General features: G+C 44.7%; 1 protein-coding gene across 1 annotated transcript in view; it reads right to left on the bottom strand.

Moving 5' to 3' along the window:
- Window positions 1-20,244, bottom strand: part of LOC115083414 (microtubule-actin cross-linking factor 1-like) — a 126,954-nt gene that overhangs the window by 66,320 nt on the left and 40,390 nt on the right. Inside the window, exons 7-11 of the mRNA XM_029587220.1 lie at window positions 13,063-13,182; window positions 10,052-10,221; window positions 2,801-2,960; window positions 1,075-1,272; window positions 417-542 (exon numbers count right to left, since the gene is read on the bottom strand). Coding sequence (XP_029443080.1) covers window positions 417-542; window positions 1,075-1,272; window positions 2,801-2,960; window positions 10,052-10,221; window positions 13,063-13,182 — 774 coding nt within the window. The remainder of the gene's footprint in view (window positions 1-416; window positions 543-1,074; window positions 1,273-2,800; window positions 2,961-10,051; window positions 10,222-13,062; window positions 13,183-20,244) is intronic.

The raw sequence follows: 20,244 nt of genomic DNA, 5'->3' as shown, positions 1-20,244 counted from the left end.
GCTAACCAACCCCTCTACTATACTGAGCTCTCCAGAAGCTAGTGCTTCCCTGTCTTCTACACTGGTATAGAGAGCTTTCTGGGAGCTAATGCTTCTCGGCTCCCTACACTAACCCAGAGAGCTCTCTGGGACTTAGTGCTACCTGGCTTCTAACACTGACCCCGAAAGCTCTCCAGCAGCTAGTATTACCCAGGACCCCATAGTGACCCAGAGAGCTCTTCCGATCTAGTGCTACAGAAAGCACTTTAGGAGCTAGTGATACCTGGCCCCTATACTGACTCCTAGCTCTCCTGTCACTGTTACTAACGCCCAGTGTGTTTCAGCAGCTGAGCTAGATGGCATGTAGCCCTTTACAACAGCTCAGAATGACAGGCTGGGGATTTTGCTCTGCTTCCTGTTGCCTTTCTTTCACTCACCTGCTGCTGCTTCTGGCACTCCTGCAAAGCCTGCTCTTCCTCTGGGATTACGCCGTACTTCAGGGTCCTCTCCGACTCAGATAAGTGCTCCAGGAACGAGTGCACTAGAGTGTGAAACTCCTCTGACTGAGAAAATGAGAAGAGGGAGTGAGGTAACAATGCAAGGTACTGGGCACATGGATCCTCCTGGCAGTGCACAGGAAGAAGATTTCTAGGAATGCTTTTGGAGAGGCCACGCCTGGAAAGCACAGGAGGTGCATTAATCCTGAGCAACAAGCCCTACCTAGAGACAAACGGGAAGTACTCAAAAGCGAGAGAACTAGGCTAGGAATAAACTACACAGTTCTGCCAGGAGGTGCAACACTCTCAGGAAGTACGGAAGCTCTTAAAAAACACACATGAAGCCCATCCAGAAATAGTGACAGCGTTAGCCGCGCAACACGTTAATAAGTTCAGTGCTTTCCCGGAACGAGAGGAAAACATCCTAGCTCATGCCATGGGATTGTATCGCGTACACAGCCCTCTCTGTGAACTTATACAAAGAGCACACATACACCCAGAAAGGTAGACCTGCTGCAGACATTCGTGCAACCCTTGTCACACTCAAGGCCTCAAGTGACACCTGCACAGTACAAACACCCACACGTCCACCTCTGACCTGCTGCAGTGAGGCCTCCAGCCGTGCCTGCTTGCTGACTGACAGCTTGCAGATCAGTTCCCAGTGAAGGTTCAGCTCCTCCATCTGCTTCTGCAGCCACTGCGAGTCAGCGCGGACGCTGCCGCGGGTCAGGTCCCTCATGGAGCGCTTCAGGGTCTTAACACAACTGGCTCTTTTGCCCAGCTCCTTCTGGAACACCTGGGGCATGGAAGACAGGAAGAGAATGATGCAACCCAGTGCCTGGTGTGGAAGATGTTTTCCTTATGCTAGGGGTGCGGGTACCGTTCTGATGTCCCTGTCCAAAGAAGGGGATGTCCAAGCTGGAGAAAGATCGGCAAAAGCAATGACAGAAGAGAAGGGACTGGAACATTAATGCCAGGAGGAAGAACCAAGGATGCTGAAAATGGTTCCTCAGGACAAGAGAAGACGAAGGGGTGAGAGAATCAAAGAGGTAATGGCATATCTATATATCTATATATATATATATATATATATATATATATATATATATATATATATATATATATATATATATATATATATATATATATATATATATATATGGTGATCCTCTTACTTCATCATCTCTTCTTCTCTTGGGTTATATATGGTTACCCTAAGAGAAGAGACGAAGAGGTAATGGGGTATCTACAGTGATCCTAAGAAAAGAGGAGATGAAGGGATGGCAGGATCATCATATATAACCCAGGAGAAGAGGAGACGAAGGGACGTTGGGGTGTATATACGGTGATCTTGTCACCCCTTCATCTCGTCCTCTCTTGGGGTATCTACAGTATCATTGTATAGACCCCAAGAGAAGAGTAATCCTGTCACCCCCTTCATCGCCTCTTCTCTTGGGGTCTATACGATGATCCTGTCATCTCCTCGCCTCTTCTTCTTCTCAGCAGTCTCTCCTTGTCTCAATCCTCTCCTCCATCCCCAATAATCTCTTTTGTCTCCATCCCTCTCCAGCAGTGCCCCTCTCATCTCAGTCCCCTTCCCCATCTCCAGCAGTGTCTCCCTCATTCCGCATGCCCTCCTCTGTCTCAGCAGGCTCTAGAGGTCCCGCTCTCCCTCTCCCCATCAGTCTAGTTTCTCAAATCCACTCCTTTCTCCTTCCCCCAGCAGCCTCTCATCTGAACAGTGGCAGCCCTCCACTTCTGTCTCTCCGAGTCCTGCTGTGCTAAGGTCCGTGCCCAGCATCTTCCTTTTCAGTCTGCAGCCTCTGTGGTCCATGGCTCTTGCCTGTAATCAATGCTGACACCATAACTGCTCATCCTAACTCTCCACCTGCTGCTGACAATGATCCATTCCTGCCTCTTCTTCGGCTCGGGCCCACACAGCACAGACACTAATATTCCCACCTTTTCTTTGACTCTGTGTGACTGCAGTGCCGACACTGCCTCCACTGGCCGCTGCACAGCCACAACACTGACACTGCCAGACTTCCTCTTTGCCATTGGCTCTGTGCCCCGCAGATGGCAAGAAGGCAAAATTAGGTGCACCTGAGTGCACCTATAGCTATGCCCTTAGTATTGGAAGGTGAAATTTTCCATAGGAAAGGAATTGCGAGGTGTGAGTATATTGCTAGGGCTTTAGGAATTTTCATTTCTGAGGACACTTCAAGTACATAAACAGTGCACATGAGACATGGCAAGCAGAGAGCTGCACCTACCCTACTACAGAAAAATGGATGGGAGAGGTAAAGTAAGCAGAATGATCTAACCTTATGCTTATCTATGAGGTCACTGACCAAGTGCTTGTCCCCTCCCACAGGCACATCTTCGGACAACTGGGGCTCTGCCCAGTACAGCCAGTCCATGAGGGCCTGCAAGGCATCTGTGAACTTGCCTGAGAAAAGCAAGGACTCTTCCAACTTGTGCTGCCTAAAAGAGAAGGAGAGCAATGCCAGATGTGCTCATAGAGGCAGAAAGTGAACAGTTCCAGCTGTGATACCTGAGAGAAGGGAAGTAAAATTCCAGGTGTGCTCGCAGAGAGAGAAGGTAAACGATTCCAGCTGTGATACCTGAAAGAGGAGGAGGAATATTGCAACCCTACTCATAGACAGAGAAGGTGAACAATTCCAGCTCTGATACCTGAAAGAGAAGAAAGACTCCAGCTGTTCTCACAGATAGAGAAGGTGAATGATCCAGCTGTGATACCTGAAAGAGGAGGAGGAATATTGCAACCCTACTCATAGACAGAGAAGGTGAACAATTCCAGCTCTGATACCTGAAAGAGAAGAAAGACTCCAGCTGTTCGCACAGATAGAGAAGGTGAATGATCCAGCTGTGATACCTGAGAGAAGGGAAGTAAAATTCCAGGTGTGCTCGCAGAGAGAGAAGGTGAATGATTCCAGCTGTGATACCTGAGAGAAGGGAAGTAAAATTCCAGGTGTGCTCGCAGAGAGAGAAGGTGAATGATTCCAGCTGTGATACCTGAGAGAAGGGAAGTAAAATTCCAGGTGTGCTCACAGAGAGAGAAGGTGAATGATTCCAGCTGTGATACCTGAAAGAGGAGGAGGAATATTGCAGCCCTATTCATAGACAGAGAAGGTGAACAATTCCAGCTCTGATACCTGAAAGAGAAGAAAGACTCCAGCTGTTCTCACAGACAGAGAAGGTGAATGATCCAGCTGTGATACCTGAAAAAGAAAGATTTGAGCTGTGCTCACAGATAGAGAAGGTGAATGATCCAGCTGCCATATCTGAGAGAGGAGGAGTAGAAAGATTCCAGCTGTGCTCACAGATATAGAAAAATATTTTCTTGAAACAATAGAGGAAAATAAGTTCTTACCTGTAGTACCACAGATCAGTCCAGACAAGTGGGTTTTGCATCCCTACCAGCAGATGGAGGCAGAGAACTAAAAGCTTTTCAGGCACTGCTACTTAACTGAGGGTGCCACCTGCAGACCGTCCATTTTGACCTATACCTAAGCCAATGCAGAGCCAACAAAAATCTCAACAATCTTCCCTCCTAGGGCAAACATATAAAGATAGGTTGGAGCAGTATGAACTGGAGCTCTCATATCCAAGGCCAGTGAAACTAACTTTGTATAGGACCCAAAACCCAACTATATACAGTTCTAATTTCTGCTGAAAATATTAACCACAATTATACTGTTTTTCGGAAACAAGGGGATGGGTCTCTGGACTGATCTGTGGTACTTCAGGAATGAAAATTCGCAGGTAAGAAACAATTTTCCTTTCCCGTTTATACCTTAGATCAGTCCAGACAAGTGGGATGCACCCAAGCTCCCCTATACTGTAATAGAACCCGAAAGACCCACCTTCATCACATTCTCACCAAAGGTCACCTGCGATGCTCTTACATCTAGAGAACAATGCTTGGTGAAAGTGTGCAAAGACGACCAAGTGGCCGCTCTATAAATCTGTGGCGACACCAATTGACAGTCCACCCAGGAGGTTGCCTGCGCTCTAGTTGAATGCGCCCACAACCCCATTGCGACAGATTGACCCTTACAGAGATAGGTCAAAAATAATCTCCTTTAACCAATGAGCTATAGTGGCTTTAGATGCTTTGGTTCCCTTCTTTGCATCACCAGACAGGACAAAAAGATGATCCGACTGCCAAAAGTCATTCGTAATCTTAAGATATCGCAACAGCATCTGTTGAACAGACAGACAGTGAAGATCCTTTGCTAACTGTCCTTCCCCTTCCAAACTCGGGAACGCAGGAAGTTCTACCATCTGGTTAAAGTGGAAAGATGAAACAATCTTTGGTAAAAATGAGGGCATGGTCCACAGAGATACCCCATTGTCCTAAATTCATAGGAACGGTTCTCTGCAGGACAAAGTCTGCAATTCTGAAATCTGCCTGGCTGAGCAAGTTGCTACCAGTAAAATAAGGTCCTTCAACGACACCTTCCACACTGGTTCAAATGGAGGACCACAAAGATCCCACAACATCAAGTTCAAATTCCACATAGGACATATTTCTTGTCCAGAGGTCGCAGATGCTTGCCTTCCTTGAGAAAATGCACAATATCCAGGTGCGCTGACAAAGGCCTTCCTTGAACTTTCTCTTGACAGCATCCTAAGGCTGCCACCTGTATGCGAAGTGAATTACAAGTGCGTTCCTTAGACAAGCCCTGCTGCAAAAAGGCTAGGATGTGCGAAACATGTACCCACAACGATTCCAAGTACCTTTCCGCACACCAGGCCTCAAACACTCTCCACACCCTGACATAAGCCAGCGATGTGGAGGGTCTCGAGCCTGAAGCAATGTAATGATTACAGCCTCTGAATATCCTCTGGATCTTAAACGTCTCCTCTCAAAAGCCAAGCCGTGAGACAAAAGCGATCCACCTGATCCAAGAAGATAGGTCCTTGTCTGAGAAGACCCTGCAGGTGAGCCAACCTGATAGGCCCATCCACGGTGAGATGAATCAGATCCGCAAACCAAAAATGCTGTGGCTACCAACACTTCCTTGCCCGGATATCGTTCGATGCGCCTCAAGACTCGCCCTACTAGCGGCCACAGAGGAAACATGTATAACAGAATCCCTGTTTGCCATGGAAGAACCAGAATGTCAATTCCTTCAGATCCCGACTCTCTTCTGCAACTAAAAAGTCTCTTTGCTTTGGCATTGCTGCGTGACGCCATCAAGTCCAGCTGGGGATTGCCCTATCTGGCCCGAATGAGGTTGAAGGCCTCCGACAACAGCTCCCATTCCCCTGGGTCCAACTATTGCCTGATGAGAAAATCCGCTTGAACGTTGTCCATTCTTGCAACATGAAATGCCATAATCCCAAGTAGATATTGCTCCACCTACACAAATAGCTCCTGGGCCTCTGGGGACATATGTCACTGTTGTTGTATTGAATGAAAAAACTCTCACCATTCGACCCCGAACTTGGGGAAGAAAGGTTTTCAGCGCCTCGCAAAATGCTCGTTTCCAGATGGTTTATAGATCAGGACCTCTCTACTGGTGACCACCGTCCTTGGGCCATCCACCCTTGACAGACCACCTTCCAACCTCTGAGGATGGCATCTGTGGCCACCACCATCCATACCAGGACTTCCAGATTCATTCCTCTCTCCAAATTGTGTCATGACAGCTACCACAAGAGATTTCAATCTGAAGGCCCCTTGTAGCGGTAAGGGCCAATGAAACTCCTCTGACAACAGATTCCAATGGGACAGAAGCACAATCTGGAGTGGACACATGTGAGCAAAAGCCCACGGTACCTAATCTAGAGTAGACGCCATAGAACCCAGAACCTGCAGACAATCCCATGCCCTAGGTACTGGTATACGCAACAGTCTGGTCACCTGAGACTGCAACTTCAGAATCCTCTCTGAGGTTAGAAACTCCTTGCCCAATCAAGTGTCGAATCTCACCCCCAAAAGAGTATCAGAATCAGAATACATCTGACTGAGCATAAGTGCCGTATCAATAACAAGGATATTAGGGCACTCGTAGTCCAGCACTGCATGGACAAGATACACTCTTTTGAGAATTTACAATGGGCTATTTTGGAACACATTCCCATCTCATGGATCGGACCTCCATCTTAAATTACAAAGAGCAAGCATGGATCTATAAACTGCAATCATTGGAACCAGTTGGCCTAAATGATAAGACAGAATGGCTTTCCTTATTATCAGTGGATTCTGCTTGGCACACAAATCACCTGCAGCAAGAGCATTACAATCTGCAAAAAAGAAATTTCACTTTCTCAATTCTCGTCTGAAGCCACTTGCAGATTCTCTTAATAAGATCACACATAGATCCATATTTATATTTTTGTATTTTCTGAAATAATCATTTTTTTGATATGATTACCATTCTATTTTTAGATTCCCCTGGTACACAAGTAAATATAAATTTAAAAATTTTTTTTGACATGATCAATTCTTCGGATAAAACAATTCTTTTGACATGATCAGTACTTTGGTTAGAGACTTCCTTGGAACACAAAACATCTTGCAACACATTCAAAAAAAGAAATGTACAATAAAAAATTTTTTTAATTCCAAGACTTGATCAGTTTGCCTAACCCGATCAGTATTTTGGCATGAAGACATCGCTACAGATTTCCTTCACGTCCAGTTCATGACGTGTTTCTACATCACTTCCAGTTGTCAGTTTGAGAGCCAGAGGGATTCCCTTAAAAGTGGCGCCTTTTTCAGCGTCCAGGGCTAGCACAGGATTTCACTCCGCGCAACGCTGTTAGCCGGTTTGGCACTTCAAATCGTAAGTACTGTTCAAGCGTCTCATCAAACAAGTCTCATGTTTTGACTCCACAAGGAAGTACAACTCGCTTTTGATATTTTGTCTCTTAGCAAAGGAGATAGCTTCTTGCATCACTTTACCGTGGCTGTCAGCAGACAATCCTGTCCCGGGCACCACGACTCCTACAAGTATGTGTCTCTCCACAGTCGCGGTAGCTGCACCATTGCAGTTGTTTAACACAACAGTTTAAGAATTTCTCTATATTTTTTATATTGAGCAGGTACTTGAAATCCAAAAGCGATAACATTTTACATCGCCTCATCGTGGCTGTCAGCAAACGGACACCACGTCTTCTGCAAACTTTACATCCACTCATCACTTTACCTAACGCCGTGTCCTTGAAGAAGGGGTTATTCACCCCGAAACCTCGCGATGTCGGACGGCGATAACCATCACTGAAAGTGGATTTAAAGATAAGTACCACGAGTACCATATCCAAGGATTAATTTTCCTGGACTGAAATAGCACAATATTCAGTCACCTAATGATTTAGAAAGCCCTTCAATTATAAGAGCTTATCTGCACGATAACCGTTTTCATTTGGTATCTTATGAAGGTTGACTAACTTATCAATAGAGAAAGTCCATTTAGCAAATCTTATATATATTTGTATTTTTTTTACTTGCTATATTTTTGGGTCTTTGTTTTGAGTACATTTTTACACTGAGACATTAGCGCCTGCCCAGAGCAAGAGTTAATTTCTGTCCGACTTAATATCATGGCAATATTAAGTTGGAGGAACAAAGAGGCCAGAATCCATCTGTCACCTCAGGAGCTGCCCGCCATAATCTTCTGTTCAGTTATTTATTTGTTTATTTGCTGCTTTTGTATACCGACATTCTGTGTTCAATCATAGTGGTTTACAAGAAATAAAATAATAAATCAATAAATAAAGTTAGAATTACAATAAATATCTTAGTAAAAAAAAACAAATAAATTACAAGAATTAAAATAATAAAAATAATAAAAACGAAAGTATGAGAAAATTCATGAGTAATATAACGAGTAAAAAATGTGTGCCTCATTCTTCAGAAAAATGATTTCACTTCTTTGCCATGATAATATCAAATTAATCAGCTCCATCAAAAGCTTTTTTAAAAAGCCACGTTTTTAGATGTTTTAAAAAAATCATAAAATCTGTTTGCAGCCTTAAATCTACAAGTAAAGAGTTCCATAATTTAAGCCCTGCTACTGAAATGGCTCTCTCCCTCACCTCACTCGAATGTGCAGTTCGTATAGAGGGGACGACCAGAAGGCCTTTATTTTCCGATCTTAAATCTCTCTGTGGGGAGTAAAGATGTAAAGCCGTATTGAGCCATTCACTTTTATCAGAATTTGTGTAACAGACAAAGAATTTTAAAATCAATTCTGTATTTTACTGGCAACCAATGCAAATACATTAAAACTCTAGCTGTAGCGTTCTGTAGAAGCTACAAAGGTCTTATTGTGCTTGCTGGGAAGCCAGACAAAAGGGCATTACAATAATCTAAGTTGGAAAATATTAGCATCTGGAATACTGTACGAAAGTTTTCATGAGTGAGGAGATGTTTTAAATGTTTTAATGTATGAAGTTTGTTTATATCCATCTCTAATTTTCAGACTAATACATGTTTTTTCATGTTCCGGTCACTATCAATTGTTATTCCTAGATCACATGCATGACTAACTAATTCAGCTTCAGTGGAGTCCATTTGAAAATGGGGAGGGTTATTTAATGTCAGTTTTCTATTTAATAATATAATCTCAGTTTTTTTTTAGGTTTTGGACTAATTTCATATGTTGAATTGCTAAGATATAAACATTGACTAATTTCAGAGTATTTTCTTTTGAATCTTTGATGGGCACCAGGATTTGAATGTCACCTGCATATAAATAATGGGGAATGCCTAGTCTGGCTAGTAGTTGGCAGAGAGGTACCATATAAATATTTAAAAGGGTAGCAGATAAGGAAGATCCTTGTGGCACTCCTGAATCCAAATTAAATTTCTCTGATATGGAATTACCAATTCTCACTTGAAAAGAACAATTCTGTAAGTACGAAATAAACCCTTGGAGGGTTATACCATTGAGGCCAATTTCAGACAATCTATGAATTAGGATCTGAAGATCAACCGTTATCAAAGGCAGCTGAAAGGTCAAGTAATACCAATAAATATGACTGACCTAGCTAGCCCTCAGCTTCCAGCATGGGAAGCTCATTCACCATCTGCTGGAGAGAGTACTGGCAGGCAGATGACGGGGAAGTGCACTTTGAGAGTGACATCAGCGAGTCAGTTGATCTCTGTCTCCATCTGCTGGTTGGCGTGCATTACCCACTTGCGTGGACTGGCCTGCCTGAATGCAGAGGAATGGAGAGTGAAGGATGGGGGAGTGAGAAGGGGGATTAGAGAGTGAAGAGTGGAGTAGAGGAGGGTGGTGTAGCAAAAGATGATGAGGCACTTGTATTACTACATATAGCAATTAGTAAGCAGATTATCTGTCAGGGTACTTGTATCTTATCTATTGCAAGAATGCTGGATCTCAGCTAGAGCAGCAAATAAACAAATTCTGTTGCTTGGCTGTTGGGAATGGTTTGGGACAGGATACTAGTCACAGGGAACTGAGGTGCTGTTACATAAAAAAAACCACACACAAGAGGTGTGGCAGAACAGACATGAGAGAGTGCTACAGGCAGAAACAGAAGGCAGCACAGCAAGGAGCAATACAGGAGGGAGCTACCTCTCTGTGGATCTCCCACAGACCACGTCCCATTTCTCTTTCAGCTCTCCCAGCAATTCGTCCAGTTTCTGCGTGTCGTCGGGCAGCTGGGCCTTCTCACGCAGCGAGCGTCCGTTCCGCAGAGTCGCCTCATACACAGGCCGCTTGGAACGCAGAACCTTCTGAAACTCCTGAAAAGGGCAGAAAGCAGACAAGAAAAGAGGGTCGAGAGGGAAGAGAGCGAGGCCGAAATGCAGAAGAAGATAAAATAAATGACACCTCCCGGTGATGGGGGTCTACATAGCTCTCCTGGAGGCCCACCTACCCGTCAGCCTTTCAGGATATCTGTAATGAGTCTCAATGTATGCAAATCTATCTCATGCATATTCATTATGGCAATCCTGAAAACCTGACTGGGTAAGTGTTCCCCCCCCAGGAGAGGAGCCCAAAGTCAAGAGACAAAGCAACAGTGTAACTCAGGTGCAACACAGCAGCCCATGGGACAAAGAGCAAGGCAACTTAAGAACAAAAGAACTTGCCATACTGGGTCAGACCAAGGGTCCATCAGGCCCAGCATCCCATGCCCAACAGAGGTCAATCTAGTACCTGGCAATATGCAAAAAGAGTATGCAGATCCTATGCTGCTATCTCACGGCGATATATAGTGGCCACAAGAACCTGGCAATTACCCAAACACTAAGAAGATCCCATGCTACTGATGCAATTAATAGCAGTGGCCATTCCCTAAGTAAAATTGATTAATAGCCATTAATGGACTTCTCCTCCAAGAACTTATCCAAACCTTTTTTGAACCCAGCTACACTAACTGCACTAACCACATCCTCTGGCAACAAATTCCAGAGCTTTATTGTGCTTTGAGTAAAAAAAATAACATAAGAACTAAAACTAATTCTCCAATTAGTCTTAAATGTGCTACTTGCTAACTTCATGGAATGCCCCCTAGTCCTTCTATTATCCAAAAGTGTAAATAACCAATCCACATCTACTCGTTCAAGACCTCTCATGATTTTAAACACTTCTATCATATCCCCCCTCAGCCGTCTCTTCTCCAAGCTGAACAGCTGTAATATCTTTAGCCTTTCTTCATAGGTAGGAACCTTCATTTTCAGTTTTATTTTATTTTATTCCAGAATTTATCACCGTTTATTATACGGCAATAAACAAAAACAGGAGAAAATCACTGGGGAAAAAAAGGAGTCATGTTTTCCATTGATTTTCTGCCGTATGATTGGTTATAATAAACAAAGACAGATTCCCAGGGAAAATAAAATAAAAACTGAAAACAAAAGTCCCTATTCCTAGGGGAGCCGTTCTATGCCCTTTATCATTTTGGTCACCCTTCTCTGTACCTTCTCCATCGCAATTATATCTTTTTTGAGATGCGGTGACCAGAATTGCACACAGTATTCAAGGTGCGGTCTCACCATGGAGCGATACAGAGACATTATGACATTTTCCGTTTTATTCACCATTCCCTTTCTAATAATTCCCAACATTCTGTTTGCTTTTTTGACTGCCGCAGCTCACTGAACCGACGATTTCAATGTGTTATCCACTATGACACCTAGATCTCTTTCTTGGGTTGTAGCACCTAATATGGAACCCAACATCGTGTAATTATAGCATGGGTTATTTTTCCCTATATGCATCACCTTGCACTTATCCACATTAAATTTCATCTGACATTTGGATGCCCAATTTTCCAGTCTCACAAGGTCCTCCTGTAATGTATCACAATCTGCTTGTGATTTAACTACTCTGAATAATTTTGTGTCATCTGCAAATTTGATTACCTCACTCGTTGTATTTCTTTCCAGATCATTTATAAATATATTGAAAAGCACCAGTCCAAGTACAGATCCCTGAGGCACTCCACTGTCCACTCCTTCCACTGAGAAAATTGCCCATTTAATCCTACTCTCTGTTTCCTGTCTTTTAGCCAGTTTGCAATCCACGAAAGGACATCGCCACCTATCCCATGACTTTTTACTTTTCCTAGAAGCCTTTCATGAGGAACTTTGTCAAACGCCTTCTGAAAATCCAAGTACACTACATCTACTGGTTCACCTTTATCCACATGTTTATTAACTCCTTCAAAAAAGTGAAGCAGATTTGTGAGGCAAGACTTGCCCTGGGTAAAGCCATGCTGACTTTGTTCCATTAAACCATGTCTTTCTGTATGTTCTGTGATTTTGATCTTTAGAACACTTTCCACTATTTTTCCTGGCACTGAAGTCAGGCTAACCGGTCTGTAGTTTCCCGGATCGCTCCTGGAGCCCTTTTTAAATATTGGGGTTATATTAGCCACCCTCCAGTCTTCAAGTACAATGGATGATTTTAATGATAGGTTATAAATTTAACTAATAGATCTGAAATTTCATTTTTGAATTCCTTCAGAACTCTGGGGTGTATACCATCTGGTGCAGGTAATTTATTACTCTTCAGTTTGTCAATCAGACCTACCACATCTTCTAAGTTCACCGTGATTCCAGCCTCAACCATGATGCTCCTGTTCCCAGCTCACCCTCCCCTGAAGGTCAAGAGTCTATAAGCCAGTTCCCAGGGTACCTGTTAGGGGCACTGCTTTTTGCTTTCTTAAGGGATAATTTCCAAACTGCTTGCATTGCTGCCGTGTCCACAGGTATTTTCTTCTTGCAGGATCTGCACGGACACTTTCATTTTGAAATATGCCACAGGGACAAGTACACACTGACATTTGCACCAGCTTTTCCTGCCCAGCTAGATGGCTTTTGCGAACTACACTTTCTAGGATCAATCTATCTGGAAATAACATTAGAATTTGTCCGGCACCATGCATCCAAGAGTAATAGGAGGCTTTCCAGACAGACACTTTCTGCTCCACAGATAGAGAAGAGGCCACAAACAGATATTAGCAGTCCTGTTCCAGGTGGGGGTAGCTGTAAAGCAGAAGAGCTGTGAGAAGAGGCTAGCGCTATCACTGCGCCAGGCAGAGCTGCGTGAGGTAGCGCACGGCTGGGACTCTCCCTTACCTTGTGCTCCGAGAGCTGTTGCTTGATGTCCTCCTGGCTCAGGGATGAATCCACATGCTTCTCCAGGGTCATTTCCACTTCTTCCATCCAATCTAGAAGGAGCCGCTGGGACTCGCTGAACTACAACAAACAAGTGTAAAGTATGACAGCAGGCAAGAGTGTAACATATATAGTAGAGATGTGTGGAGACCAAAAATGTGTTTTGGATTCATTCATTCATTCATTCATTCATTCATTCATTCATTTTGTACGTAACATTCATTTGTTAGCTTCATCTCAGATGGAAAAAAATGATTTGTTTGTTTGTTCAATTTATATTTTCATTGTACACTGAAGTCAATGGGGGAGGGCGGGAGGCAATCTTTAGGCCCCGCTGACTTCACTTCACTGTTCAACAAAAAATGGTCTGGGGCCTGGACCTGATGCCAGAGCCCAATCTGAGGCTGAGTCCTGTTGCAGAGACCCAGGTCCAACACCGGGGCCTGGCCCGAGGCTGGACTCCGTCACCGAGGCCTGGGCCTAGGCCCAATTCAATACCAGGTCCTGGATCCCATCACCAAGGCTCGGGCTTCATGCTGGGGGGCCAGGCCTAAGGCCAGGTCATGTTGTCAAGGACCAGGCTTGGGGCCCAGAACTGATGCTGAGGCCCTGGCCCAGGGCTAGGCTCAGGCTCAGGAACAGGCCTTTCCTTTTGCGATCTCCAAAACATTATTCCAGCCATTGGAAGGACATGTTGTAGAGACACCACTGCAACATTGTTCTCCTGAGTGGGTCAGAAGCTATTTCCTGCTCATTTTATTGAGAACAAACCAAAAAGTCTCATTTCTCAAGTTTTATGCATTTGTTTCAAACAAATGCACATCTCTGATACACAGACCTCCGTCACAGACAGAAGAAATGCACAGAGAGTCAATGGAGGATATTTACAAAATTGCTATGAAAATGGAGGTGGATTTCAATCTGTCGAATGTTGATTGGGACATCCCAGAAGCAGGGGCCTCCTGGATTCTCTGCGGGGAGAACTGTTCTGTCAACTGGTAACTGAACTCATAGGGGAGGGGGTGATACTGGGTCTGGTGCTTACCAACGGGGACAGGAACTCTGATTTTTGTGATCCTCGATCAGCTGGGATCCAGTCATGTCCGGATGGTGAGGTTCAATGCTTGAGTGCAGAGATGAAGGTTCACTCAAAAGGCGAGGGGCCTAGACTTTAGGAAAACTAATTTTCTTAAAATAGGGGAAGTACCTCAAGGCTGGATGGGAAAATCGAAGAGGAAGTAGAAGGGCAGAGGGCAAAACTGAAAGGAGGTATCATCAGGGCCTAACTTTTTTGTTAGGAAAGTAAATAAAGGGAAGCAGAAAAAGAGGCCTTTAGAGTTTTTGAAAGAAGTAGCTGTTAAGGTAAAGGAGAAAAGGTTTCATAAACTACAAGAGATCATATGATAATATCTGGGAAACTAGTCAGAAATGCAAAATTAAAATGGAAGAAAAAATAGCAAATACAGTAAAACAAGGGGACAAGACTTTTTTTTAGGTCTGTTAGTGATAGGAGGTAGTGCAAAAGTGGCATTGAGAGACTCAGAGGTGAAGGGGAGGAATATGGAAAGGCTGATGAGGGAAAAGCAAAATTTCTTAACAGATATTTCTGTTCAGTGTTCACTGTGGAAGGGCCTGGAGCAGGACCACATAAAACAAACACAAATAAGACTGGGAGTGAGGTAAACCTCAATGGATTTTCAGAACAGTGTGTTCGCGAGGAGGTAACGAAATTTACAGTAGATAAGGCGATGAGGCCGGATGGGATACATCCGAGGGTACTAAGGGAACTTGGAGATGTCCTGGCAGCTGCGCCGGTGACCTTTTCGATGCTTCTTTAGAGTTGGGAGCAGTGGTGTATTAAGGGGAACCGGCGATTACTGGGCGTGAGGATAGAGGAGTGAACCTTGGGGGGGTGCCAAAGGAAGCGTCCAGCCTGGGTGCCAAATACTTTACATCCACCACTGCTTGGGGACCAGTTCCGGAGGACTGGAGATGGGCGGATTTGCTTCCTATTCATAAAAGTGGAAGTGAGGAGGAGGCTGGGAAGTACAGGCCGGTCAGCCTGACCTCTGTGGGGAGCAAACTAATGGAACTGTTGCTAGATTAAAGGATACTGCAGCTTCTTGAATTCATTGGATTTCAAGATCCAGAGCAGCATGGTTTCATCTTCTCTGATGAATCTGATCAACTTCTCTGATGCACTGACCAGTGAGTTGGATCAAGTGAGAGCATTAGATGTAGTGTATTTGGATTTCAGTAAGGCCTTTGATACTGTTCCGCATCGGCAACTCATACATACATTTAGCGCCCTTGATGTGCTCCCTAAAATGACTGGACTGGGTTAGAAACTGATTGCGTAACAGGTGACAAAGGGCAGTGGTACATGTCCTTCACTCTGAGGAGTGAGGCGTAACCAGCTTCAGGAATTGGTCCTTTTCAACAATTGTGTGAGCGGCACTGTGGAAGGACAGTCAAGAAAGGTTGGTCTTTTTGCTGATAATGCCAAAACCTGCAACAAGGTGGACAATCATAACGGTGTGGAAAATATGAGGAGGGATCTCGCATGGCTCAAGAATGATCTAGGGTCTGGCAGCTGAGATTTAATGCTAAAAAAAAAAATATGCAGGGTTCTGCATAGGGAAAGTCATTTTAAAACGAGCATGCGGGAGCCTGTGTATGTGCGTGCAAGCGGGCAGACTCATGAATTTTACCTAATATTAAATGGTGACACAAACAAGTGTAGTTCGGGTATCTTCCTTAGGACTCTGTCGGCTTTGATGTGCGCAGGTAAGAGTATTTTATTTATTTATTTATTTATTTATTTATTTTATATACCGACGTTCGATCGAGATATCACATCGGTTTCCAGATAACTAAAAGAATAGGGTAGTAACAGCCCTATTTTACATTATAACATTGTAATAAATATAATAAATTATAACATTGTAATAAAATATAACGAATTGTAACAGAAATAACAGGATTACATGGAACATTTGATATAGTATATAACATATGTACATAAATGACTTGTTGATGAGGATATTTTAAGGTTAAGGTTGGCAAGGAGGGTTGAAAGGGGGAAGGGGGGGATAGGTGGGAGGAAGGTGGTGCAAGGGAGGGAAGATGGTGGTGCGAGATGCTTGTGTAGGGGGCGTGGTGTGTTGCAGTTGCATTTGGGCAGGTTACGTGTCAGGTGGGAAAGCTTTTAGGAACAGCCATGTTTTGAGGTGTTTTTTGAAACATGCTTGCATGAAGGCCATTCCCAGTGTTACCAGTCAGTCCACCAGTTTGCCCAGTCTATCTCGAGGTCATCAGACCCCTCGGTTTCTTCAGCCTGTACTCCCCCAGTTTACTCAAACACCTCCCCCCAGTTGTTTTAGGCCCAGAAAGAGATTTCTACAGACTTACACCTCATCAAGAGCAGCAGTAAACCGCTGCCTCTCAGCTGCGCCCGAGGATCGGGGGCTAGGTCCTCTCCGCGATTCAGCCGCCGGACCGAGGCTCTTACCTCCGAGGGACCACGGAAATCACCTTGGGAATCTCAACTGGGGGAGGGACCCGAGGGTATCACCGCAGGAGAGCGGGGCTCGTCTTCAGGTAAATTTTTCTTCTTAAATTTGGGTTTTTCCTTGAATTTTGGTTCTATTGCTCAGAGAGCATGCAGATAGTCCCTAACTGCTATGGAGATGGAAAATACTGAAGAGCTGCACTTCCTGCAAGGTATATGTACTAGGGGCTGACGTCAGATTGAAATCTGATCCATCTCCAACTGCTAACAGGAGTACACTACACCCACTGGTCCTGAGTCCATCTGTCTACACGCTAGGAAATATGGATTTATGCGCGTGACTGTTGGGACCCCTCCAAACGATGCCTTAACTCTACCTCTTTTCCCCATGAGTTTGGCTGCTCACGCATGCGCATATACGCACATAATTGGGCCGTTTTAAAATACGAGACACTAGCGCTTGCATAAATGGGCATTTTCACGTAAGCAACTCTTACAATTCACCCCTAAGATTACAAAAACCCTAGGGAGAGGTACAGTATTGGGGATGAAATTCTTCAAAGCAAGAAAGAAGTGCGGGATCTGGGGGTGACTGTGTCTGATGATCTTATGAGAACCAAACAGATGGCTACATCAATGGTAAACCCAGAAAGATGCTTGGCTGAATAGAGAGGGGAATGGTCAGCAGAAAAAGGGAGGTGATGTTGCCCCTGTACAGGTCCCTGGTGAGACCTCACTGGGAATACTGAGTGCAGCTCTGGAGACCGCGCCTTCAGAAGGATATAAACAGGATGGAGTCGCTCCAGAGGGAGGCTACTGAAATGGTTAGTGGTCTTTGTACTAAAGCATGTAAAGATCTAAACACCCTAGAGAAAAATCGAAATACAGGGAATTTGATAGAGACATTTAAATACCTCCAAGGTTTCCATGCCCAGGAGACAGGTCCCATTCCATGGAAAGGAGGCTCTCAAATGATGAGTCATGGGAGGAGGGTGAAATTGGGTTGACTCAGGAGTAGTCTAAGTAAATCTTTATTTACAGAGAGAGTAGTGGATACAAGGAACAGCCTCTCTGTAGAAGCAGTGGAGACAAGGACAGTATCAGAATCCAAGAAAGCAGAGGGGATCTCTGAAGGAGTAATAGGAATGAAGAAGTGCAAGGGAGATATGAAGCAGAGACCTTCAGATACCTGAAAGGTTTCCTGATGCACGGACTTCAAAACCTTTCCTTGGGAAGAAAACAATAGAACTAGGGGTCACAAAATGAAGCTCCAGGGAGGAAGACTCAGAACCAACGTCAGGAAATATTTCTTCATGGAGAGGGTGGTGGATGCCTGGAAGGCCCTTCCGGAGGAGGTGGTGAAGCAGAAAACAGTGAAGGAATTCAAAGGGGCATGGGATAAATATTGTGGATCCCTAAAGGCAAGAGGACGGGAATGAGAAAAGCGTGCAAGGGGGTAACTTGCTGGTGTGGCAATTACTACCCTTAGCAGAAGGCATGGAAATAAACTGCCCTTCACCAATATGTCTTGATGCTTTTAATGCAACTGTAACATTGCTCCCTGCTTAGACAGCAGTGGGGAAAAGAGGAATTAGATTCAGATGATAACCGAGGTCCCCGACTTCCACGGTCTGGGATACCAAAATGCATTCTTAAGGGAAAAAGCACAGGACTGCTTCTACAGGCCAAGTCCATAAGCAAAGCACGTCAAGCAGCAGTGCCTGAATTTTCAAAAAAGAAAGCTCTTCCTTCACCCAGTGAAAATGTTATTAGCTGAAATGTTTATGGGTTATGATGCTGCTTGGGAATAACTGAACACAGCGGCAGTTAGAAATGGAACGTAGAAATGACAATAGAAAAGGACCAATGGGTCCGACCAGTCTGCCCAGCAAGCTTATGGTAGCACCAGCCGCACCCCGCAGGTCTCCCCCACAAAGGAATCATCAAGGGGTGGCAACTGCTGGGCTGAACAAGTTACCCCCATAGTTTCCCACACCGTTAAAAGTCATGGCCCTTGCTGGTTGCTGTCTGAGTCCATTTCCCTATTATTGCTTGCCGTTGAGTTGGAGTTACATCATAAGTATGAGGCTTAATGGTTTAGGGTAGTAACCGCCACCCATGAACTCTTTTCTTCATTCCCTTTCTCTAGCCTTTAGGGATGCGCAGGGTTTATCCCATGCCCTTTGAAATCTTGCACCGTTTTTGTCTTCACCACTTCCTCCAGAAGGGCCTTCCAGGCATCCACCACCCTCTCCGTGAAGAAATATTTCCCAAAGTTGGTTCTGAATCGTCCTCCCTGGAGTTTCATTTCGTGACCCCCCAATTCCACTGATTTCTTTCCAACAGAAAATGTTTAACAATTGTGCATCATTAAAACCTTTCAGGTATCTGAAGGTCTGTCTCATATTTCCCCTGCACCTCCTCTCCTCCAGGGTGTGCATATTTAGGTCCTTCAGCCTCTCCTCATAAGTCTTTTGATGGCGAGACCCACCATTTCTGTCGCCCTTCTCGGGGCCGCCATCGTTCTGTCTCTGTCTCTTTTGAGATACGGTCTCCAGCATTCTTCTGGCTTTAGCTACTGCCTTGTCCCATTGCTTCTCTGTCTTCAGATCTCTAGACACGATCACCCCAAGGGCCCCCTCTTCCTCCACGCACAGCAGCCCCTCATCCCCCATCACATTCAGCTCTTTTGGATTACCGCACCCCAGATACAGGACTCTGCACCTCTTGGCATTGAATCCCAGCTGCCAAAATCTTCGCCCACCGTTCAAACTTCCTTAAATCACGTCTCATACTACCCTAAAGAGAAATATGGGAGTAACCTGCTGCACAGAGTGGCAGTTATTACCTCAAGAAGCTTGCTGGGAGGATTCGATGGACCAATTCGTCCTTTTCAGCAATCATTTCTATGATTCTGTGTATGTAAAGCTAAATTAGTTGGAAGGATAGGTAGACTAGATAAGTCTTTTTCTGCCATCACATTAATTTGTTCTATGTTTCTATAAGGTCCATCCAGTCTCATTAATTTACTTAATGTTGCAATATCAATGGCACCGCTTGACCTCTGGCTGTCTCCTCACTTTTATCAACTATAGATCTTTTGTGCTTATCCCAGGCTTTATCACTCACTCTGCCCCACAGCTAAGGATCATCTGTGCTTATCCCAGGCTTTACCCCTCACTCCCCCACAGCTAAGGATCCTCGGTGCTTATCCCAGGCTTTACCCCTCACTCCCCACAGCTAAGGATCCTCTGTGCTTATTACAGGCTTTATTCCTCACTCTCCCACAGCTAAGGATCCTCTGTGCTTATCCCAGGCTTTACCCCTCACTCCCCCACAGTTAAGGATCCTCTGAGCTTATCCCAGGCTTTACCCCTCACTCCCCCACAGAAGAAAATTATTCCTTACCTGCTAATTTTCGTTCCTGTAGTACCATGGATCAGTCCAGACGGTGGGGTTATGTCCCCCAGTCCAGCAGATGGAGTCAGAACAGACTTCGAGGGAGCGTCCATATATACCAGCACCCCCTCTGCAGGAGTTCAGTATCGAGTATATCAAAGCCCGATTAGAACAAGAACACTCTGGATCAAGTTTGCGTAACTATGTATTGAACAAGAACTAAAAACATCATC

Source organism: Rhinatrema bivittatum, chromosome 2 (genome assembly GCF_901001135.1).
Source record: "Rhinatrema bivittatum chromosome 2, aRhiBiv1.1, whole genome shotgun sequence".
NCBI classification, from domain to species: Eukaryota; Metazoa; Chordata; class Amphibia; order Gymnophiona; family Rhinatrematidae; genus Rhinatrema; species Rhinatrema bivittatum.
This window is presented reverse-complemented; position numbering and strand designations above follow the sequence as displayed.